The sequence below is a fragment of the Calypte anna genome, chromosome 17 (assembly GCF_003957555.1).
Source record: "Calypte anna isolate BGI_N300 chromosome 17, bCalAnn1_v1.p, whole genome shotgun sequence".
NCBI lineage: Eukaryota > Metazoa > Chordata > Aves > Apodiformes > Trochilidae > Calypte > Calypte anna.
The window spans coordinates 4,307,646-4,331,378 of NC_044262.1; the positions used below are offsets into that span (position 1 = coordinate 4,307,646).

Consider the following 23,733-nt stretch of genomic DNA (forward strand, 5'->3'; position numbering starts at 1 on the left):
AATACGGGAAAGTGGCCGCTTAGGGCTGGTAGATTCAAGGTTGGCGGTAAAATGGAAACCCGTAGGCCGACTGTTGGTGGTGCTGTGGGTAGGGTTCCATGTGGGGGTTAAGGCCAGCCAAAGTTTTCAGTGGTCACCCTTTGCATTTGTTTGCCAGTAGCACCAGAGCGTGACACGGTGTCCCCTGTGCGCTGAAATCTATGGGGGACTTCACGGCATTTCTGCCCCCTGACTGCGTGCTGTGGCTGCTCCTGGGGCATGTGGCCAGGGCAGAAGGACATCAGGGAGGACCCTGAGTTCCTGCACCACTGGCACGAGTGTTCCTGGCTAGGGACACTGTCCCCCCAGCAATGCCAACAGAATAAACGGATGGTTTGGGTGTGGAACAAACAGCTTTGTTTGGGGTTGTTTGAAAGCAGTCCTCAAAGTGAAGAGTGCAGGGAGCCAAGGCCAAAGCAGTAGCAGAGATGGCTGCGGGTTTTCTGGCCATGGGAACAGCCAGGGGACAACACAGACACAGATCCCTGCCGGGACCAAGCCACCTCGTACTGCATAGAGACCCCTGCGGAGCTCCCACTGGCAGTGATGCCACCTGGCTGTCACCCCAGGGGCCCGATGGGACACTTGTCTGCATCCTCCTCCTTAGGGCTGGCACCCAAGGTATTTTAGATCAAACCAAGGCCGTAGCGGTGGCCCCTGAGCAGTTCGGGGTGTGTGAGCAGACACGGGGACTGCAAGGACCATGGTGGGGACAGTGGGAGGGCAATCAGGGACAGGAGAGGGGCTGGGAGCAGAGGACAGAACGGGGAGGAAACACCGAGCAAACGATGAGTGACTGCAAGGGGGAGGGCAGGAAGGGAGGAGCGGGCAGGGAAGGGCTTCACAGTTACAAACTTGTCCCTCTCGGTCCCCACCGCCTCCGAGCAGCGCAGCCATGGCCGAGGGCCAGAAACGAGGGGGCTTCAAGAAGTTCAGTAAGTGTCTTGTGGCATGGGGCAGGTGGGTGATGGGGTGCTCACCTGGACAGGGAGGATGCATGAGAGTGGGGGGGTGTGCTCACCCAATCCCTGGGTCACCAGCACCCAGGGACATTCAGAAGCAAGATGGGCTCTGGTCTCATTTGGAGGCTCTGGTGAGGGGCTCTGCGGGTTTCCATTCCCATGGGTGGGCTAGAGCCTGGGTGCTGGACCAGTCTACCACAGCCCAGCCCTGTACTGGGTGATGGGGTGCACCCAGGGGGGTGCACAAGGAAGTTTGGGGGTCCTCACTCCACAAATCACATCCCCCAGGGTGCATGGCTAGGGGTACAAGCTAGGGTACCGGGTGGCTGGGACCCCCACCCGAGGGTGCTTCTACAGCACAGAGAGGGGGGTGACATGGAGGAGAAGGGGTGGGAGCCTGGGAGCAGATTCCCACCGGCTGCTCTGGGAGGAAGCGCTTGGTGCCTGCTGAGAGCAAGCTCTGCTCTTTCTCACAGACCTTGGGTTTCTCTCAGAGCCCCAGGGGGCGGCTGCACTGGCCTTAACCCCGCTTCCCAGCGCTGGGCTGCTTTGCTGCTGCTCTCTGCATTCCTGCCACCATGCCGGTGACAGAGGGGGGCCAGTCCCTCCGCTCCCCTGGGACCCTTCCACTGGCAAAACTCACAGCCCCATCCCAGCTGGGATTTTCCTTTGCAGTGGGAAGCAGGGAGATGGGGAAAATCCCCATTATTGCCTTTCCCACCCCGCAGCAGCCCCGGGGCTGTCCAGCAGCGGAGGATGCTCAGATCCCCACGTTTAAACATCCGGGGGGGATGTTTAAACCACAGAAGTTTTGCCTTTAACTGCACCCAGGCCACAAAGTTTCTACCACGCTGAAGAACTTTCTGGCTGCTGCAGTCCCTTGCACAGCCTCTTTTTTTCCCTGCTCTGGCTGCAGGGACACCTTGCAGAGCCCATGGATGCTGGCAGGAGGTTGGGTCCTTGCACAGCCCCGCCACATTGTGCAGCTTCCTGCCGTGGCAAATTCGCTGTGCCCAGAGGGGAAGAGGCTTTGCAGAGCTCCGCGGCTGCATAAACATTGCGAAAACCCCAGAGACACCCAAAGCACCAAGGCTCCGGTGAGGAAACCCTCTGCAGAGCTGTGGCCGCTCCACAGCTTCACTTGACTCCACCTGGGGCTGCAGCACAGGCAGAGCCGAGGTGTGAAATGCAAACCCGGCAGCCCGGGTTATCGATACCTCAGCGAGGGCATTTGCAGCCGCTGCTTGCAGGTGGCAGCTGGGAGCTGCAGGGAGGCTGCGAGGGGCTGAGCAATGAGCCGAGGAAGTGGGGAGGTTATCATCTCCACAGCCTGGGCTGCCGAGAGAGCCAAGCCAGGGGTGGTCAGGTCCTGCTGCACCACGCTGGTGATGGATGTGCACACGTGGGCATGGCACGCGTGGCCGGGATCCCCATCCCCTGGGGAGATGTGGCATATCTCCCCCACTCACATCCAGGGCTGCAGGAATGGGTACAGCTGACAGCCATGCCCCAGGGTTCACCAGGGGAACCAGGTGGAAGGCGGGAGGAAGAGATTTGAAATTATTTCTGTTGCTGCCTGCTCACCCAGGCGTTTCTCTCTCTGCCTCTACAACGGCAGTGGGGAAATGCAGTCACTAGCTTTGCCTGGGTGCCAGGGGACATTTCCTTCCCCAAGAGAGCAGGACAGACTGCCCAGGGTCCCAGCAGAGCTGTCCTGAGAAGCATCACATACACCCCAGGCCACAGGGACACCATGCTGACATGGTGTAACAGTGCTGACACCAGGCTGCACCATGGCACAGTGCCTTACACCCACCCCCAACCCTGGGCCAGCAATCTTGTGAGTCCCTTCCACCACACTGTACTAGCAGTAACACCACACCCATCTTTGCTCTCTCCTTGCCAGAGTTTTTCAAGTTCAAAGGCTTCGGGAGCCTGAGCAGTATCCCCCGTGCCTTCAGCTTCCGTCGAGTATCTGTGGCCCCCAGTTCTCCTGAGAGCCTGGGTCCAGGTCTCCCTCCTCCCCATGGCTTCCTGGAGGAGGCCTTTGATGGCACCCAGGATGATCTCAACACCATGCCCAAGAGCCCTGGTCCCTATGCCCGGTCGTCAGACATGTACAGCCACATGGGCACCATGCCCAGGCTGAACCTGGGCAAGGCAGGAAAGAACCTGGGCAAAGCCAAGAGTGGCCAGAGCTGCCAAGAGAAACCCAGCAACAAAACTCCCCAGACATTCCCACTCCACAACCCCAGGTGCCCTGAGATGTCCAGCACCCCTGACCAGGACACAAACTCACCCTCAGCTGCTGGGCAAGCAGAGCAGGAGGATGAAGAGGCTCAGCTGATGAACACCCAAGGGGCAAGGATGGCCGGAACAGACCAAGATCCTGCAGAGAACGACTACTGCCCCAGGTTGGATGCACCCAGCTCTAGCCTGGCCCCAAACACCATCCAGACCCCAAGCCCCAAGACAGCAGCAGGATTGAAGACCACTGGTGGGGATCTGCTGGAAAAGGGGCAAGAGCATCCAGGCAAGAGCTCCCTGGACAGGTATGGCCCACTGGATTTGCTTTGTTTTCTGGGACACCCTTTCTGTCCCCCTGGGGCAAGGGGAGGGGACTGGGACATAGTGGGGTCCCTGTGGTGCCCTCTTCTCACCTGCAGTGCCTGCGGGATGCACCTGGCTGGCAGGACAGCACAGCCAGAGGGCTCTGGAGCACGGCCAGGTCAGTGACTCCATGGGAGCGAGGTTTCCTGTGGGATTTCTGCTCCCTCCCATATCCGGATGGGGTGGAAACATCTCACAGTCCTGCTCAGCCCCAGTGTCCCTTTGTCCTGCTGGCAGCTCTGTTCCAGCTCCAGGATGCGCTGCGAGGAGCTTAGACCTGCACTGTCCTGGCCCCTTCCACCTCCCTACACTTTTCCACTCCTTCCATCCTTCTGCCTCTCTCTGAGCAGCACGATCTCTCAAGGCACAGGGTCAATCTCCAAAACCAGCTACTCCATCCCCATTTCCATCTCCAGTCAGTAAACCCCCCCTCCAGGCACAACCCTCTCCTCCAGGCAAAACCCCCACCCTCTGGAGAATTTAGGGGCTCAGCCCTCTTGGATGAAATTTGGATTTTTTGAGGGTTTTGACCTCAGAATCAACAAGAAGGACTTTTAACCCCTTGCCCACCATTTGGGCATCCAGGCTTGAGGGGAGGCACCGACTCCAAATTTCTCCCCAAAAGAAGGTCCTTCCTTGGCCTGACTCTCTCCACACTCGGGTGGCCCCTGTTCCCACACTTGGGTGGCCCCTTTTTTCACGGGGCTGGGGGCTCCTCGCCCCTACGCTGAGTGTTTGGGAGGCCTGGGTGGTCGCAGGAGCGGGGTGAGGAGGAGGAATTCCGTGCCGGTGGCGAGAGCCGGGCTGTGCCGGCCACGCATTCCTGCCGACCGCGAAGGGAGGGCCGGAGGAGGGCTGGGACGGGAAGGAGGAGGGTCTGCTACTGCCTTGCTCGTCCCAAAGCCCCAACGCTCAGTGCAAGGCGGGAGAGCGCCGGGGAGAGCTTCTCCTCATCCCGGAGCAGAGGCGCTCACCGAATCGCTCAGGGCCGATGACAGCGGTGGGCAGGAGGTTTCCTACCCTGGGACAGGGCAGGTAAGGGATCCCAGCCCCACAACACAGCGGAGGGAATTGGGAGGGAGAAGTTGGGACTGGGCTATGCTTGGGGAGGGTACAAAGCCTCGCCGCGGACACTGCCGAGCGAGGCTCCCGGCCCCTGGCGATGTTTGCTCAGGGAAGGAGAGAGAGCATCGGCTGCAGATGCCCAAACCGCAGGAGGGACAGTGCCAGGGCAGAGCGGCCTGGGGGCTGTGGACAGCTCGGGGGGCTCTGTCACATCCCCCCATGAGCACAGAGCCCCAGCAAGGAGCAGAGGGTCCATGTGGAGGGATTAGGTCGCAGGCCAGGGTGGCCAGGAGCCAAGGAGCAGGGGAATGTGTGTGGCTCAGCTGAGTGTCTGGAGCACTGGGGAGCTGGGGCTTGGGTCCCCGAAAAAACAAATTCTCTTTTGCATCATCCTGGGCTGCCCTGATGGTGGGCTGTTCTCCAGGGAAACTGAGGCGCAAGAATGAGCAGAGCAGGACTTGGCACCAGGGGCATTTCTGTCCCTCTGTGCACTACTCAGAACCCCTGCCACAGCCCCTGGCTCAGGGAGCAGCTGCCCACTGGAGCCATCCCCATGTCCAGGTCCTGGGGCGGGTGGGAGGAAGCAGGACCAGGATAGTGCCACGCCCCAGCCCTTCCTCCTGCACAGGCACCTCCCTGGGGACGGGGACAGTCTGTTCCCACAAGGTCATGGCAGGGGATGACTGCCCAGTGCAGGGCGTGCCCATGGAGTGGCTTGGGGCAGGAACAAGCATGGCCCTGGGGCACATTTTTGCTTGTCCCCTCTGAAGAATCTTTGGTGAGTACAGAGGGGCTGAGGGTGCCCGCTGAAGGGAAGCTCTCCCAGGGATGCTCCCTGGAGGATCAGGACCTCAGGGGAGGAATCGAACTGCCATGGGAGGAGCACTCAGGCTGTGGAGCTGCTCAGAACGAGGCGGTGGCCGTGACTCCATCAGGGACAGGGTGGCTAACGGGAGATGACCCACAGGCAGGTCATAGAGCGGACATGACTTGATTTCCCTCCATGCATGGCCTTGTGTGAGGCACGGGAAATGCTGCTTCCTGCAGGCACAGGCACAGCCAGACCCCTCCAGCAGCATTGCCAGCCAAAACCTTGGAGGAGGCAGCTCTGTAGACAGGGAAACTGAGGCACAAGGTGCCCAAATTTGGTTCCCCTGGGGCACAGCCTGCACTGGTGTTTCAAGACAGGCAGAGCCTGGACTCCAAACAGGACAGGACCAACAGGGTCACCCTGGACTGTTCCCAGCAGCCATCCTGGAGCTTGGCACATTCACAAGTCACTGTGATGCCATCCCAAGCCCAAAAGGAGCAGCCATCCTGCCAAAACCCCACTCCCCAGTACCAGCTCAGTAGCACCAAGTCCCAGCAGCTCAACCACGGCCGAGCTCCAAAAGCAGCCCAGGAATTTCTCCCAGGCACTCGGCTGCCCCCAAAAATGCCGTTTCCTCCAGGAATGTGCAGAACCAGGGGGGCTGCGGCCCCAGCTGCTGCCCTTCCCCGGCACAGAGGCCTCCCCTGCCCGGGCCCTCGCAGTCTCCCAGCTGCTCCCATGCTCCCGATTTCCTGCCCAGAGGCCCCCGTCCTCCCGTCGGTTTTTCTCACGGCTCTCGCAGCACCAGGCAGCTTTCTGCAGCCGTGTGAAAGGCAAACAGGCTGGAGAGCCAGAGCTGGGCGGGCAGGCAGCCCACAGCTGCCCGGGGGAGTCTGTGTCTGTCTTCCTTCCCTCTGTTTTTTTTTTTTTTTTTTTCTCCCCAAAAAAGTGTGGGCTTGATTTCCAGACCCTTTTCCCCTTCTGAGCTGGGCAGCAAGGGATGCTGCTTCAGCAGCACAGGCTTGGAGGAGAGGGGCACATGTTGACCCCAGCAGGACCTGCTGTAATGCCACAAAGGGTGCCTGGTGGGGCAGCATCTGGCAGGGTTTGCTTCGGACATCCCTTTTCACTTTGGGCGACTGATTTCTGAGCCACCAGGCACCATGCCCAACCTGGAGGGAGCTCACAGAGAAGGAATGTGGCTCCCCAGGGATGACACCCAAGGTTTGTGTGCTGGACCCCAGTGTGAGGCAGGGTCTGGCCATGGCTGTAGGCACTGGGGAAGCTGGGCTGCTCTTGGCAGGAACATCCCAGGCCTGTGACATCCTCAGATTTGATTATTTCTTAGTAGCAGCCCATGATCAGGCTGGCAACCTGAAAAAACAGTAGGATGTCCATCCTGAAGCTTGGCTCTGAGAATGCAACACCTACTGGGTTCTGATTAAAAAGTCTGGATTTTTGTACCTAATTCTGAAAAGCAAGCCCACAGAGTAGCCCACCCCAGCTCAGGCTGTTACAGCCTTGCTCCCTTTTAACTTTCTGTTGTTCCCCTTGGATTCATCCATACAGACACATACCCTGACCTACGAAAGCACAAAAAGCAGTAGCAGCATTGCAACACGCTCAGAGAAGAGCCGGGGCCATCCGTGTCCCACATGAAATGATGGCAAAGAAGCTGCTGGATCAGCAGCATCTCAGGGTTGTTGGGCTGGTTGTCAGTAGGGCTAAGAGTGAAGATTCTCACCAAAGAGAATGTGAGTTTCTGTTACTGTATGCTGGGAGGGTAAAACTTGCAGTCTCAGCCAGCATGTCACAGTTCACCCCAGCTTCAGTGGGAGTTTGATTTCTGTGGGGTTGCACGAGGCCACAGAGAAAGAGTCACAAATGCTGTTCTGACAGCTGCCTACTGGGAACACAGCTTTGCCAGGGCACAGGGGCCCCCACCTCAGCATGCACCCCGCATCAGTGTGATCTGCTGGGTCTCACCAACTCAGCTCACACATTCCCAAGCTGATTTGGGGAAAGATCCTCTAAAAAGACCTCATTCTTCCCTGATCGCATTAGGGCTGCTAAGCCCTGTGCCGAGAGTGAGCATAGAGTGGGCAGGAACACTGCTGGGACCCTGGGAACCTCTCCCAAAATCATGGCCAAGCTCTCAGCCCCATGGCAGCTTCCCCATATTTGACATGATTGGCATGACTTACTGCCCTTTACTTACGTATTTTTATTTTTTTTCCTTTCCTTCCCTTCCAGCCACCACGATGGCCTGGAGTCTGGCAGTGAATACGTGAAGGTAAGAGACCATGCTCAGTCACAGCTTGCCCCAGCTAGGTGCTTGTGGTGGAGGAGGGATGGTGGCCCTGGGGCTGGCCCATGGGGTGCTCAGCTCTGCACCTCCCTATCCCACCACATCCTCCAGGCTCTCTCTTGGACTCAGAAAGAAATTTCCTGCCAAAAACGCCAAGGTCAGGGGTGGCAGAGGAGACACAAACCCTATGTGTTCCCCCCCAAGTGCTGCTCCTACAGGAGCTGCCTGCATTTCGTGCTCCTCATCACTTGTGAACGCCTCAGACGCAGGGGCAGCCTCCTCCCTCCACCCCCACGTAAAGAAACGAAAGGGTCTGAGCCACTTTCGTGGCTGTCACATGAAAGTCGGTGTAAATCTCTCCAAATCTCTTGCTTATCCTCCAGCAAACTATTAACATTCCTGAGGACTCTTCATGTCTGGCCAGAAATTCATTAGCGAGGCGCCTGGCTCCCGAGGAGAGTGGGCCCTTTTGCAGGAGGCTGCTGTCATCATGGGAGCCAAGCAGGGGCAGAGGGATGGTGGCAGAGATGCTGTGTGGTTTGGGGATGTAGCATGGAAAACCCACTCGGGTGGTCACTGCCATTCCGTGGCCTCTGGAGAGTTTGTTTGACAAGGGTGGGACCCTTCTGAGTTTGGTTTCCCAATGAGGATGTAGTGGTGCTGGGCAGATCTGGTTGTTAAGATGTGACTTGAGGTGCTCAGCTTGGGTGGTGTAATTAGTGCAGAGTCCTGAACCTGCATCTTTTGGGCTTGGAGGTCTCAATGGCAACTGTAGCCAGACATGGAAATGGCACTGAGCAAGAGGGGACAGGGCTGGGACCCACCACTGGAATAGATCCTTGCTTTGTGAAGGAGAGAGTCAGGAGGAAGGAAAGGACGTGCAGCAAAGTTCTTACAAGCAAAGTCTCCCAGGCAAGTCTGTGTCCAGATGTGCACTTAGGAGCTGCCAAACATCAGCTCTTCAGCTTCAGCCACAACCTATTCAGGTCCAGCTATCCCATCACCATGATTAGGTGCAACCAGGAGCTAGGGAGGGTGGAAAAGCCAGGATCAATAATCACCTGGCAATTAATGTGCTTTAAGAATAGCCTAAGGGTCGGTGTTTCCAAGCTGTGTGGGGGATCTGCATACCCAGCTCCAGTTGCTGTCATCCCAGCCAGCCTAGCTTTAGCCCTCTCAACAGGTTAAGGAGCTGCAGAACAGTGTTACCCTTGGGAAAGCAGCAGCTGATGAAACTGTTGTGTGTTCCCTGAGAGAGCTCAGCTGGAGATTTTCAGCTTCCCCTTGTGGAGGGGCTGCACGGGCACAGCCAGGAGGCATTGCCTTATGAGGCTCCCATGGCAAGAGCGTCAGAAGGAAACCATGGAGCCCATCACAGGGGAGAAGCCTCTGCAGGAGGATGATTCACTGTTGCATCCTTTTGGAGCAGTGTCTTCATGCACGCTGCCATCTGGTCTGTCCCTCAGCCCCATGCAGGAGCAGGGAGCAGAGCCCTTGCTCCCTGCCTGTCCTGGTGGGGCTGCACCCACGGGACCTGTGAGCTGCCCTGTGTTCCCTGCTCACAGGCTGTGTGCTGCCCACTTGTCTAACGCTGTCCTGCTCCAAACCCACTGCTCTCCTCCCTCCCCGGCAAAACCAGGGACAGAGCACAGGCCCAGCAATTGCCTCTGAGCTCTCTTTGTTCTGCATGGAGGAGCTGCTCGGGGGACCTGTATCTCATCAGCCCTGGCTGCTGCCTCCCTGCCTGGGGATGCGAGGGGATTGTTTGAATTAATTAGCTGGGGGGCTGCAGGGTTCTCTGGTTGGTGGCAGCAGGAGTATCTTTCCAAGCTCACAGCGTTCCCTTGGAAATGGGCACATGGGGAGGCAGGGGTGTCTTTGGGACAGGACACCCTTTATGGATGGGGGTATAAAGCCTTCCCCTTACCAAAGCATGGCTGAAACAAGGCCATGGCAGTGCAGAACAGAGCTGGAGGGAGACTTGCAGGTACAAATCTCAGTGCCAGGGGAGCCCCTGCCCGTCCCTGTGCACAGGGCAGGGGGCTGTCTGTGGGTTCAGGCAGGGATTTGTTGGGTTTTGATTTTTTTCAAGAGTCAGAGCTGGAGCAATGTTTCGAGTCATCAGCACTGCTTTGTGCATCCCATACGTGAAACCGTGGCCTTAATTAAACCGAAGCAGAGCCTTAATTAAACACAACTCGAGACAGCTTACGTGGGAAGCAGACAGCCGGTTCCCCACTGCACGAGGCAGGCACCAGTGTCTCCCCCCAGAAAGGTGTCACTGGGGTGGGGGTGAAGGAGGATGGGGTGGGGGAGAGGGGACGAGGTTGTCTTTGTCCCATGTGTGTGACTGGGGAGGGCAGGTGGATTTGGGTTGGGGAGCTAAGGGGTGCTGGGTCCCCTCAGGGGTGCCTGATCCCCTCAGGGGAACCAGTTTCTCTCGGGCCACAGGCAGCCGGGGGTGCTGGTTCCCCTCGGGGGTGCCGGTTCCTTTCTGAAGAGCTGGGTCCCCTCAGAGAGGAAAAGGCAGCTGGGGTGTGGGTTCCTCACAGGAATGCCAGGTCTCCTCAAGGGTGCTGAGTCCCCTCAGGGTGCAGGCAGCCGGGGTGCCAGTTTCCCTGAGAGGACCCAGTTCCCCTCAGCCGTGCCGGTTCCCCTAATTGGTTCCTGATCCCCTCACGGCGCAGGCAGCCGGGGTCCCGGTTCCCATCAGCGGTACCGGTTCCCTTCACGACGCGGGGGTGCCGGTTCCCCCAGGGTTGGCGGTGCCGGGGCGGGCCGGGGCGGAGCTGCAGCGTTGGTACCGCCTCTCGCTGCCGACAAGGGATGAGGTAATCGGGGAAGCGGCTGAAATTGAAGCCCGGCGGCAGCGGCGGAGGTGGCAGCGGCGGTGGCAGCCCGGGCCGGGGCAGCCCCGTCGGGGCTCGCCGCGCCATGACGGAGCGGTGCAGCCTGTGGAGCGCCCTGTCAGCGGCCGCATGCTGCTTCTACCGCGGCTCCTTCATGCAGGTCCAGGTGAGCGGGGAACGGCGGGGGACGCGGGGTTGGCGCAGGGACCCCCGGGCAGCGGGAATGCAGCGGGAAGGGGAGCGCCGGGGGCACCCACCGACCCCCGCGCTGCAGAGAGGGGGAGCGGGGGGCGGCCGCCCCGGGGAGCTCCTCTGCCCTCAGTGCTGCTCCGGCTCAGCACGGAGCTGGCAGGGCTGGTGCGGGCAGCGCTCCTGCCTGGGTCCCTCAAGGAGAAAGAGAGTGCGAGATGAGCCAAGCGCCGGGTCGTGGGGCAGAGCTCTGCCCCCTCCGCAGCCAGGGTGACAGAGCCAAAAGCGGCAGATCCGCCCGGACCAGCACTTTTGACAGGCAGGACAAGGCTCTGAAAGCAGCGCTCGTCTGCAGCCGACCTTATGAAGGGGAACATTTAGCATCCCTCCCAAAAATGGCATGTGATCAGAGCATCACTGAGCACAGAGGGGAGACCAAGCCCAGATGAACATACAGCTTCTTGGCCTGGGTTTCCACGTAAGTGCTGCACTGCATGGGTCTGACTGGTGGGAGAACACTGGGATCCATCTGTCACCTGTCCTGCAGTCCTTCCAGCACCACCACCACTGTCTGGGCATAAGTCTAGGTGTCCTATTTTTGGACCCTGGCATTTGCAGAGGAGGGCACAGCGCTCTGAATTGGCTCCCTCATTTACAGAGTTTGAGAGCAAAGGTGTTCAGGGTTGCAGGAGCCAGGCAGGCTCGGGTGGGAAGCAAGAACTGTACCATACTGCAAGTTAGAGGGGAGCCAGCAGCCAAGAGAGCTGGCAGGTTTATTCAGTACTCCTGCTGAGTGAGGTAGGTGCTGAGCTTTGGGGATTATGCTGGGTAAGACGGAGCCCACAAGCAGCATTTAAAGTCTTGTCATGATTGTAGCTGATCTCAGTGCAAAGCCAGGGATTTTGATTGCTCATGGGAGCAAGGAAAAGAAAAGCACCTTCTCCTGGTTGTTCCAGTGCCACTGAGCAGCACAGGGGGACATACCCTAGCACAGCAGCCCTTGGGGGTGACATAGCAGGTGATGAGGTGCTGTCAGCAAGCTGCTGCCAGAACAAGGGAAAGACAAGTGAGCATCTGGCTCTCATGCAAGGATGTGAGAGGTGATGGAGGGCGCACCATCCCCACCCCAGGGAGAGTCAAAAGTGAAACACTAAGTGCTCACCTGGCTCTGCCAGGTCATTCACCATCTATTTGTGTCCAAGTGTGCCCAGCAAACACACACTGAAGTCCCCATGAATGACTGGAGCGCATCCAGCTGACAGCCGCATCCCTGCTCACCGCCAATGGCAGTGCACCCAGCCTGGGAAGCACTGACATCATTTCTGGCCAATAGCAGCTCTGAAAAGGGATGCAGCAGCAGCCGCTGCTGCCGTCTTGGAGTGAGATAAGTAATATATAGATGGATGAAAATGTGTGTATACACACACCCCATCACTTCACTGGAGACCTGCTTCCCCCCGGGCATTAATAGAAGCGAACTCCACCACTCCACTGCACAACCTGGAGCACTTGTCCCACCAGATGTTCTCTGCCATCAACCCCAGCTGCACCCCACCCCTGCCAGACAGACATAATTGCTCCAGAGCTGCCACAAAGAAGCACAGACAAGGGGAGAGGAGACCCTGTGGGCTGTCAGGATTAGTGCTATGAAAGGCTTTGAATCCCATGACAAAGATCTTGAGTCAAGGTCTGCCTTCTGTGGGGGCCTTCAGTCACCTATGGAGAGCACAGATAGATTGGTGCCTTCTCAGAAGCTGTTTAGACACTCAGAGTCATTGCAACAGAGGAACAAATTATTTCTTTTCCATATGGATAAAGATCAGTAGGATGGACTGGCTTACACCAGAGCACACAAACTAAAAGCAAACTCTCAACAGCCTGAGGGTTGCTTGTGGTGAGATGTTCTTGTGGTCACGAGGATTGGAAAAACCATTTTCAGGTAGCAACTACCAGGATGGTGAGCACAGCAATCCTACACAAGGCAGGCATGCAGACTGGTTCTTGGGTTTGCTGTGATACCAACTGCTTCCCAGCAAAGGTGTTTGGTCTTAAACACCTCACTGAGGCAGCCCATTGCCAGGTATGGAGGAAACAGAGAAGACCCCTCACATGATTCTGGGGTTTTCCCGATACACCTGAACCCAATGGCTTGTTGCCATTTCCACCCAGTTCTGCTTCCCGTGTTCCACAGCTGCTCTGGCAGCCAGTGGAGAGGTGGAAAACTCCAGAAGGGGCTGGGATTTCCCTACCGAGGGTCCCAGCACAGCACAAGCAACACAGGAGCAGCAGGGAGAGCAGATGTGTTTGGTGCCCGAGGCTTAGTCAGATGTTATCAGCAGAGGAGCAGGGTGGGGTGTGAGTACACCTTGCTCTCCAAGCTGACTTCATCCTCAGCTGTGACTCCTCCAGATTTGGGAGGGGAGAGCAGGAAAGTAGACTGCAAATCACTCCTGTTTCATAAGATTACCTTTGCAAGGAGAGAAAGCCAAATGCCAGCTGTTAAAGCTCTCCTTACAGTGTGACAGCCACTTCTTCACATGTACCACAGCCACCAGCAGCCTCCAGCCCTTCCACTGCCCCTTCCAGTCCTTCTCCCTTGTCTGGGACTGGAGGAACATCATCCCCAAAGAAAGCAGCAGGGAGAGTCCCATCCCCAAAGAAAGAGCAGAGGAAAGTGAGCAGGGATGGAGAGCTCCAGGAACTGCCTCCTCGGGAAGCCTGCACAGCAGCACCAGAGGATTCCCCAACCTCAGGACTGTGAAATGGTCCATCAGGGAATTGAACCTGATGGAGAAGCTCTCCTTTACCCATCCAAGCCAGCTTGGCTACTGGTTAGGATTCCTCAAGCAGAGCTTGGCATCATCTCTGGCAGCTCCTGAGCTGGTTTGTCTGGTATAGCTGGTTCAGAGAATCACTCTAATCCCCATCTCTTCCCACTCTGCTAGAAGAGGCCTCAGGGCTCTCCATGCAGGAGGCCATTACCATGCACTTGAGCTAAATGCTAGTGGAAATTGAGGCTTTTTTTCCCCATCCCACTAGAATGCAAAATCTCACTTCAGGCTGTGCATCTTCTGATGTCCTCCTGGAACAGCTGAGGGTGCTGAGCAGCCCCTTTCCAGTGCAGTGCTCCTGACTTGCAGGCTCCTGACAGCACTTGGCTGCCCAGCACCACCTCCCCACGCCGTGCCGTGTCTGTGCCTTGGCACCCAGCCAGCTGGCAGCCTACAAACCCTCCTCCTCCTCCTCCAGCTGAGACACACAGGAGGAAAGGCGATGGCTCCTGTCCCTCCACAGCACATGGGTCTAATGTACCAAGGGCTTGTGGTGAGCCCAGCTCCACCAGGGAGAGAGGAGCAGCCAGGTGATTCTGGCAGCAGTAAATGTGTGTTGGAAGAGAGAGAAGGACTTGCAACAAAGGGGCAGTCCCAGAGTTGCATCACACCAAGGAAAAGGGCTCCCCATGACTGATGATCGTAGCCACACAGTCACTCCAAGTGGTGGCTTTTTGATGGCCATGCCAAAGAACCAAAGGGACTGTGCCCTCACGTGGCTGGAGAAGGTGGCTCATGGCACTCTGTGGTCACAACTGTGGGATCCCTCTCCCATCTGCAAGATGCAAAACCTCTCTCTTCTCTCCTAAAGCTCCTGTTCTCTCCTGCTAGCTTAGCACCTGGCTCCTGGCACGGATTCTAGCCGGCTGGTGCCCAAATCCAGGCTTGGAGACGTGGGGCACTGCTCAGCTGTGTTTGTTATCCTCTACATTTGCATGGGGAGGATTTGCGGGAAAACCCAGACGTACACCACGAGGGCGCTAATCCCCCCTCCAGGGGCAGCGCCGGCTCCAAACCGCTCCCGGCTCAGCTCCCACGCAGACAGCAGAGACTCCCGGGGGTCCCTCCCCACCTCGGAGATTGGGGTGAGCCCTGCCGCAGGGAGGGTGCCACAGCCAAAGGGGGTGCCCCGACCACCGGGGGCTGCTCAGTGACAGTGGATGCATTGCCATGGAAACGGCATCTGCTCGACCTTGGCCCCCCGGGAGGCAGCCGGACCTCGGCAGCATCCGCCTGCTCTCATTTATTTTTAATAGGGTTCAGCAGTGCCGGGGGGCTTTGTCTCCACGAAGGCCCCAGAGCAGCAGTGAGTGCTCAGCTCCCCACAGCCCTCAGTCAGGAGGGCTCAGCCCATGCATCTCCTCACTCAGGTCCCCACAGCTCCAGCAGGCAGGACCTTCTCACAGGAAGGGTTAATGCAGGCAGATGAACAAGTGTGGGGTCAGCCTGTGCTGCTTTCACAGGCTGCTTCCTCTGTCCCCGTACCTTCTGACTGGAGAGGAGTTGGGAAGGGAAGAACAGGGGCAGGTCCAGGCTGGTTAAGGCAAGCCCTGGAGAGCAGGGTCCATCACACAGGCCTGCTGCCTCCTTCCCCCTCCCCAGCTGCAGCAGGAGCCCCAGGGCAGCATCACTGCCTGGTTTAGCTGATGACTGCAGCTACCACAGAGGATGGAGCATCATCTTTTAGGGCATGGGGGCACCTGGGGTCAGACTCCTGCTAAAGAACTCATTGGGATCTCAGGAACACCCCCAGAGTGGTGGGTACGAGGCAGAAGAGCAGCTAAATGCTCTACATATCCCTTTGCTTACAAACTGCTTGAGGTGTGGAGGGAATCTGTGTGGGACACAGGATGAGGTTCTGGGCAAAGAGGTTATCTGAGAGGCAGGTCACCCCCAGTGCTCTGGGGAAGCAGCTGCTGCACAAGGCCAGCCATGAGTGTCAGCCTGCTCTCCCAGCAGTGCTAGAGAGGTGCCAGCAGGGTTTCAAGCCCATGCCTGTCCACCATCAGCATCCTGCCTTAACAAACACCAAGGAGATGGGCACAGGGTGCCTCCTCACACTGGCACTGCCACCAGAGGTGGAGTCAGGCCACTGAGCCACCCTTGCTTATGGGACTGGTGGAACAGGACACCCCGGTGGCCTCATCCAAGCCCCCTGGTCCGTGTCCACTCGTTGCACTCATGTCCCCATTGCAGGACAGCACATGGCTGGGATGTGGAGGGAGTCAAGTGCTTGTGTTGGCACCATGGCAGGACTCATGTCAAAGCCACCACACTGACCCCAGTCATGCAGAGACCGTTTGGGTAGGAACCCCAAACCTGTGATCACCTCCCCAAACAAGCAGCAGCCCCACTGTACCAGCAGCTCAGCATCCTCTGGGAATGCTGGCCAAGCAGCAGGCAGGGAGTGTGGCGGGCTCCAGCCAAGGGAGAGATGACAGGAGACATGACGCCACCTCTTATCTCTCCAGGAGGGGGAAAGGAGGAGGCAAATTGCATCCTCCAGGCTCAGGTGCACCAGTACTGGTAAAAGCTAATTTCAATGCAGAAGGTTCCCTTTACATTTGTCATTACTATTCATCCCACTGTCAGGCTAAACGCAGTGAGTTAACCCTTTGTGGGGACTGTGGTGAATGTTTCAAGAAGGAGGAAGAATGTGGTTTTCCTCCTGGAAGAGTGCTGAAGTGTCCTGGAATGGTGATTGAGCCCTAGAGATGTTTGAGAGGGAGGTGGGACAGGTTTTCTCCTCCTCAGCCACACTCAGCTCTGAGCTGTGAGAGTGGGAGGCAGCACATGGAGACAGGGTAGTCAGGCATGCTGGGGACATGCCACCACAAGACCCTCTGAATGCTCCTTGTGGCAGCACCTGACCTGATGGCATCTTACCCCACCCGCATCTTCTGCCACAAGCAGCAATCCTCACACACAGCTCAAGTGTCCTGTCCCTTGGGGCCAAGTCTGCCCCTGGTGGGTGGCATCACCAGTGTTCATGCCATGGAGGGTCCCACAGTCCTCACATGGGAAGCCTGCCAGCCTCATCCTAGTGTCAGCCCTTCTCTTCCCAGGCTCTGCTGAACTGACTAATACTCTCTCCTCCTTTGTACAGTTCTCCAAGGAGAAATACATCCTCGACTCATCACCAGAAAAGCTTCATAAGGAGCTGGAAGAGGAGCTGAAGCTGAGCAGCACTGACCTGCGCAGCCACGCTTGGTACCATGGCCGCATCCCCCGGGAGGTGAGGAGGGGAAGGTGGGTGGCTCTGGGCACTTGGACAGCCTGGGGAGAGCACCCCAAGACCAGACAGAACCACCAGCCTGGGAAGCCTCTGGGGCAAGGGCTTTGTTATCTCTGAGCTGCCTGATTTTCCTCAGGCTCAGAGGCAGGGGAGCACGCCAGTGCCCCAGATAACACCCCAAAGGAGTCCCCACCTATGCCCCCCCATCCATCCAGCCTGGCTGTGCCTGAGCCACCTCCCTGTCCCCTGCCAGGTGTCAGAGAGCCTGGTGCAGAGGAACGGTGACTTCCTCATCCGTGACTCACTCACCAGCCTGGGTGACTACGTGCTGACGTGCCGCTGGCGCAACGAGCCCCTCCACTTCAAGATCAACAAGGTGACGGTCAAGTCCAGCGAGGGCCATACCCGCATCCAATACCTCTTTGAGCAGGAGAGCTTTGACAACGTGCCCGCCCTCGTCCGCTTTTACGTGGGCAACCGCAAAGCCATCTCCGAGCAGAGCGGAGCCATCGTCTACTGCCCCATCAACCGCACCTTCCCCCTGCGCTACCTAGAGGCCAGCTACGGGCTGGCTAATGGCAAGCATGGGGGTCCCCACAGCCCCACCAACCACAAAGGGCACATCAAGAGGAGGAGCATCACCATGACAGATGGTCTGACAGCAGACAAGATCACCAGGGCCGAGGGCTGCCCGACCAGGTGAGCGCATGGTCTCGTCACCACTGCATCCCTGGGTGCAGGGCAGGGGGGTTGGGTTTGGGGATGGAAACTGTCCCTGCTCAGATGAAGAGAGAGAACAGAAAAGGTCTGTGGGGAGGAACTGGTACCCAGCTGGAATTGAGGTGCTTCCACCAGGCCAGCTGCCAGCCATGCCGAGCTACCACAGCAGACATCCAACAAGTAGGCATGACTAGAGCATTGCGGGCCAGAAGCCAGAGAGTGTTTTACCATCAATCCAGTCCAGTAGTACCAGCATGTCAGGGCCTGTCAGAGCCAGGGAACAAAGGTTTCCCAAGCAGATGCAAGCAGAGAGCCAATCCCAGCCACCAAGAGGGCATTTGTTGATTTGTTTTTAAAGGGTCCCTTTAGTTTTAGAATGCTTTCTGTTCAGCTGGAACATTTGCAAAGAGTTACCATGCAGCTGAAAGCCTGATAGGCAGGCTGGCTTGCTCACATTAACCTTGGAGCAGTTGGGTGGATTTCCTTTGCATAGCTTGTTTTTGGCAGTCCTGGGCTGCCAAGGGAAGGCAGAGCCACACACACAGCAGCTGAGTGGGGACCTTGCCTTCCCAATGGGACACAGCCTGTCCTTGAACTGAGCCACTTTCTCACCACCCCAACCTTCTCAGCCCAAGGGCAGGGTGACAACATAGCAACAGAAAACAGGCAACCAACTGCAGCGGCAGGGAAAAGAAAAACACTTGGACTTCCAGGAGAGCACATGTGTTTCCACAGGTGGAGCCCAGATCCATTGGTCTTTCCTCATCACTCACATTTTCCTCAAACCCCTTATCAGTGACAAAGCTCTCCCATCCTCCTCCCACCACAGAGGCACAATGCTTAAGACCAAACACATCACAGCAGCCCAGTAACTGGGTGAATTACTTTCCATGCCTCCTTGCATTCTTCCCCCCGAGACACAGCACTCTTGAAGCACTATTGACACACAGGGTTTGCATCAGGCAACAACTGCTGCTCCACCAGCCCAGGACCTCCTTGCTTGCTATGAGCAAGCACACATGCTGCACCTCACCAACCCAAGTCTGGGCTCCCAGTCCAGCTTCCAGCCACTTTCCACCCCTCCTAAGCTTTGGGTCAGCGCAACAGCTCCCTCAACCCTTCTGACCACAGCTCTCAGACAGAAACAGAGTAATACACCCAGCTTCAGATACCACCTTGCAGCACAACCCTATAAAACAACCCCCCACAACTTCTTTGACAGAGCCACTTCCCTACAGCACCCTGGAGGTGAGGTTAGCCAAGCCATCCCGTCCCGTCCCAACAGTACCTTAGCATCAGAGAATCCCTCCTCACTGCTCCACAGGACCCAGAAGCAGGGCTGTCTCTGCCTCATATAGGTACTGGTCCCTTCTGCTCCCAGCTGCTACAAGTACTGCCCACTCATTGCTCCAGCTGAGATCATTATGGGTTCAGCTCATCAAGAGTAGCTGTGAGAGGAGGTGATGGGGCGGCAAACCCTCATGCCAAACCCTCTGCCTGTGCCAGACTGTTTGCAGGAACTAATGTGCCCCATCTGTCCCCTTCCCAGCGTGTCCCTGCCCCACCACAGGGACATCATTCGCAACTGTGCTGTCAGCGTGGATCAGATCCAAGACCTTCACTCCCCGATGTCCCCCATCTCTGAGAACCCAACGTCACCTGCCTACAGCACAGGTAGGCATCACCCTCCATCCCACTGGGGACAGTGAGGGTGTGGGTCAGGCTGGGCTTGGCACTGGTGTGATGTAGTGGCCTGGGAAGGAGGATGGAGCTGGCTGTAACAGAAACCTCTGTGTCACTTCTTGCTTGCCACCCTATCTGGCTCTTTGCATGGACAAGAAAATTGTCCTGAAGGAGGGCTTGATCTGAGGAGGGGACCTCAGCCAGTCCCGTGCAGCTCTCCTGGCTTACTCCATTTGGGCAGCAGGGATTTCCTCAAGCTCTATGCTGCATCCCTGTTCCCTGTGCACATGCCCCTCTCCATGCTGGTAACAGCATCTCCTTGCTCCCTGCAGTGACACGCCTAAAGCCACATGCCTGCCAAGTGTCTGGGATTGCCCCGGCCTCTCCAGTCATCAGAAGGTCCAGCGAGCCCCAGCTCAACAACAGCAAACCTCTGCCAGACCCTTCTCACAGCACCCACTCGACTCCCTGCCATGGTTATGCTCGTGCCTCCCCTTCTCCCTCTGTGAACAGCTACAGTGACCCCGACTCAGGGCATTACTGCCAGCTCCACCCCACCTCACCCGCCAGCAGAGACCGGCCAGCTCATGACACCAAGCAGTTGCCCACAAAGAGCTACGTGGAGAGGCTAAAGGTGGAGGAAGGACAGAGAGTGACTGTGGAGAACGGCTCCGGGGAAGCAGAGGCAGGGCAAAGGCTGAAAGGAGAGCTGGACTTCATTGGTTTTGTGCCCCCCACCATGGAGACAACCTCCTCCTTCAACCCTGCAGCCTTCCAGTCCCTGCTTATCCCCCTGGAGAACAAACCCCTAGAGATGGCCGTGCTCAAGAAGGTGAAAGAGCTGCTGGCAGAGGTGGATGTGAAGACTCTGGCCAAACACATCACCAAAGTGGACTGCCTGGTATGGCCGGGCCCAGATGGGAGGGATGGGCACTGCTGCCCTCTGATTGCTCTCAGTTGGCAGGGGATCAGAGCACCCCAAGCACTGGAATATCCCTGCTGGGCTCTGCCATGCTCTTATCATCCAGGGCAGGGAAAGGATGGGGCAAGAGGCTGCCTGAGGACACTCCAGCCTCTCCTCAATTAACAAAGGTCTAATCAGCTCTCACCTTCCTTGCCAGGTCGCCCGGATATTGGGTGTGACAGTGGAGATGCAGAGGCTGATGGGGGTGAGCTCTGGTGTGGAACTGCTCACCCTGCCCCACGGCCACCAGCTCCGCCTCGACCTGCTGGAACGGTACGTGCCCAGCTCCCCTGGGGTGTCCCCAGCTCGGGGGGTGGGGAGCCACTGCACCTCCTGGGGTGAAGGAGCCCCCGTAGAGCCCTGAGAGCATCCCCAGCAGCCCCGTGCTTACCGCGCTCTGCCTCTCCCCCCACGGCAGGTTTCACACCATGTCCATCATGATTGCTGTGGACATCCTGGGCTGCACAGGCAGCACAGAGGAGCGGGCAGCCCTGCTCCACAAAACCATCCAGCTGGCTGCTGAGCTGAAGAGCACCATGGGGAACATGTTCAGTTTTGCAGCTGTGATGAATGCCCTGGAAATGACACAGGTACGGGGACCTCCTGGCTTGGGCTCAGCCCCTCCTGCCCAGAACACGTCCTTTTCCCTGTGTCCTGCAGGCTCCAGCATCCGCTGGGGTGGGAGAAGTGGGGAGATGCCCAGGGTAGGAGGAGTGAGGCCACATCCGGTGGGGTGTAAGCAGGGAAGGGAAGAGCCATCCCCTCCACGGAGCAGACAGCCCAGTCCCGCCAGGATCTGATTGTTTTTTTGGTGGTTGGGCTTTTTGTTTTGTGCTGGGCTGTGTTCCTGGGAGGAAATGAATCTGCCCTCCGGTACAATACAAATCAGTCTCAAGGCTGTGGCAGCAGCGTCTCCGGGCCACACTGCTCCCTTTGGAAGATGAAAGGAGATTAAAATTCAATTTTAAATCAAGCCCAGCTGGGAAGCCTTGCTTCCTGCCTGCACAAAGGAGGAGAAACGGCTGCCCCTTCCCTGTGTCTCATCTTCAAGGCCACTGCAGTGTGGGGAAGCTGCTGTCCCAGGGCACAGGGAGGGGGTAGAAATGCCAAACCCATCCTCAGTGCCAGGGATATGTTGTCTGTGGCCACGAGCACTGGTAGAGGAGGCAGCAGACACTGCTGTGTGCAAGGCTGGGGCTGTGGCTCTGGGGAGCTCTATGCTCCCCCTGGGAGCACCCTGTGAGCCCAGAGCTCAGTGTCCAGGGGCTGCACTCTCCATCTGCCCCATCTCCTTTCAGATCGCTCGGCTGGAGCAGACCTGGACGGTGCTGAGGCAGCGGCACACCGAGGGTGCCATCCTCTATGAGAAGAAGCTGAAGCCCTTCCTGAAGAGCCTGAACGAAGGGAAAGGTAATGAGAGCCCTTGTCTTGCCTGCCTGCTCCTTCCTGCTTCATCCAGGCATGGCCTTGCTGGAGGGGGATATGTCTGGGAGCTCTGACCGTCTCCCAGCCAGTACCAGACACTTCCCCTCTGGCTGCTGAACCACCCCAGCACCCGGCAGAGCCTGCTTGGCCTCAGCTGCCCCTTCCTTCCCAAGGAAGCATTTCATAACTAAATAAAACCAGCAGCTGGGCACAAACACAGCACGGCTGAGCCAAGCCCTCACACCCGCATGGCTGTGTGTGCCAAGCCAAGGGGACAGAGCAGGCAGTCGGGGGAGATGAAAAGCCACACCTCTCCAACACCCAGTGCTAGGGGCTCTGCAAACCTGCTCCCCGTCACAACCCTGGGAAATGCAGACACATCCCCAGCAGGGACAGCAGAATTCCCCTCCCAGCATGACCAGAAAGCCCATCTGGGAGGAGCTGGTATTGAGCCAGGAGATGGCCCCAGGCAGAGTGATGGCAGAGCCACAGCCGCTGCTGTGCTACAGCTGAGCCTTAAAGCCTCTGCAGGAGCTCGGTGGCAGATGGGGAGGGGGAGGCAGGGGGCTGCATGGAGGGGTCCTCAAAGTGCCTCTCTCTGCAGAAGGGCCGCCGCTGAGCAACACCACCTTCCCCCACATCATGCCTCTTGTGACCCTCCTGGAACGGGATGAGGCTCTGACAGACAGCCCTGAGCCCTGGGAGAGCAGTGACAATGGCGTGGAGGTGGTCATGGCCCACCTGGAGGCAGCACGGATGGTTGCCCACCATGGGGGGCTCTACCACACCAACGCTGAGATGAAGCTGCAGGGTAAGCACTGGGGACACCAGAGCCCCTTTCCCTCTGCTCCAGCCCAACACCAGACAGAGCCATTCCACGAGCCCCCCATCCCATCCTCAAGACTTTGACCTTCTCTCTCTCTCTCTCTCTGCAGGTTTCCAGGGCAGAGCAGAGCTGCTGGAGATCTTCAGCACTGAGTTCCAGCTGCGGCTGCTCTGGGGAAGCCGTGGGGCTGAGAGCAGCCAGGCTGAGCGCTATGAGAAGTTTGACAAGGTCCTCACTGCCCTCTCCCTCAAGCTGGAGCCAGCAGTGCGCTTCAGTGAGCTGTAATCCCCACCCCTAGGCACTGGGAGACCCCCCCCAGCTCCCAGCCTGTCCCCCTCAGCAGCTGTGGGGCAAGGGATGGGGCCAGGCATTCAGCACCAGGAGGAAGAGAGAGAGCACAGAAAGGTGCTGAGGAACAAAGCAGCAATTTTGAAAGAAAGAAGAGGAAAAGCAGCCACCTCCCATCTACTGTCCACCTCCTCAGGACACACCAGGCCAGGGGGTGTGCATGACTGCTGTGAGGGATGGGGACACATCTGGACAGGCCAGCACCAGTGTCCACTATCCAATCCCTGCCACAGTCCACCACTACATGGCATGCCCCTCACCTTGTCCTTTAGTTTCCCACCTCTGTCTGGCCCACAGCTTCTGGATCTCACTTGTAAATACATTTTCACAATCACTTCTTGATGTACAGACTTGTGAAGGACAGCTCTTGTTGTAAATAATTAGGCTCATTCATTTCGTCTTGTAAATATGTGTACATATCTCATGGGTTTGGTTCTTACATACAATAAACTTTTATGCTGTTCCCCCAAGGGGATCCCTTCTCCCATGGGTGTCATTTAAATGAGGACCCAGTCCCCCCAAGAGACCAGAGCCTCTTGCTGGTGGGGGTGATCACCGTGCTGAACCCACCCTTGGCTGATGGACCCTCCAGAGGGTTCCCTTCTGTTGCACCAGCCCTGCCCATGGACCTCCAGCAGGTCTGGAGTCCCCGGAGCCTCTCCACGTACCAGCCCAGCCCTCTGGAGGCTGTGGGGTCCCCAGAGCCGGTCTGTGCCCCAGCCACGCACAGACCACGCAGCTCTGGGGGGTGTCGGGGTCCCCAGATCCCCCCGAGCCCCAGACCCGAGCAGGACCCGAGGCTACACGTGATAAGGACACGCCCCCTGTGCCATTGTCCACGCCCCTCGTTTCTTTGACCACGCCCCCT

At 57.8% G+C, this 23,733-nt stretch overlaps 1 protein-coding gene across 3 annotated transcripts; it reads left to right on the forward strand.

Annotated features, from left to right (window-relative positions):
* Positions 1 to 902: 902 nt before the first annotated feature.
* On the forward strand, positions 903 to 23,340 carry SH2D3C (SH2 domain containing 3C). 3 transcript variants are annotated; one of them, XM_030461323.1, is made up of 12 exons: positions 903 to 974; positions 2,908 to 3,553; positions 7,741 to 7,780; positions 16,771 to 16,899; positions 17,153 to 17,598; positions 19,169 to 19,293; positions 19,635 to 20,203; positions 20,424 to 20,539; positions 20,685 to 20,856; positions 21,565 to 21,676; positions 22,296 to 22,502; positions 22,627 to 23,340. In XM_030461323.1, exons 1-12 carry the CDS (start codon positions 935 to 937, stop codon positions 22,800 to 22,802), a joined length of 2,778 nt encoding a protein of 925 aa, XP_030317183.1. In that variant the 5' UTR covers positions 903 to 934; the 3' UTR covers positions 22,803 to 23,340. The 3 variants fall into 3 exon arrangements, with proteins under 3 accessions (XP_030317183.1, XP_030317184.1, XP_030317186.1); XM_030461324.1 differs by lacking the exons at positions 903 to 974; positions 2,908 to 3,553 and adding an exon at positions 4,535 to 4,646; XM_030461326.1 differs by lacking the exons at positions 903 to 974; positions 2,908 to 3,553; positions 7,741 to 7,780 and adding an exon at positions 10,611 to 10,810.
* The last annotated feature ends 393 nt before the right edge of the window (positions 23,341 to 23,733 follow it).

What these genes read in the sequence shown, in the direction of transcription:
- SH2D3C (XM_030461323.1), top strand. Translation starts at nt 935, where the DNA reads ATGGCCGAGGGCCAGAAACGAGGGGGCTTCAAGAAGTTCA. An exon ending in AGGGGGCTTCAAGAAGTTCA is followed by an intron (nt 975 to 2,907) that starts GTAAGTGTCTTG and finishes TCTCCTTGCCAG; the next exon opens with AGTTTTTCAAGTTCAAAGGC. An exon ending in ATGGCCGCATCCCCCGGGAG is followed by an intron (nt 16,900 to 17,152) that starts GTGAGGAGGGGA and finishes GTCCCCTGCCAG; the next exon opens with GTGTCAGAGAGCCTGGTGCA.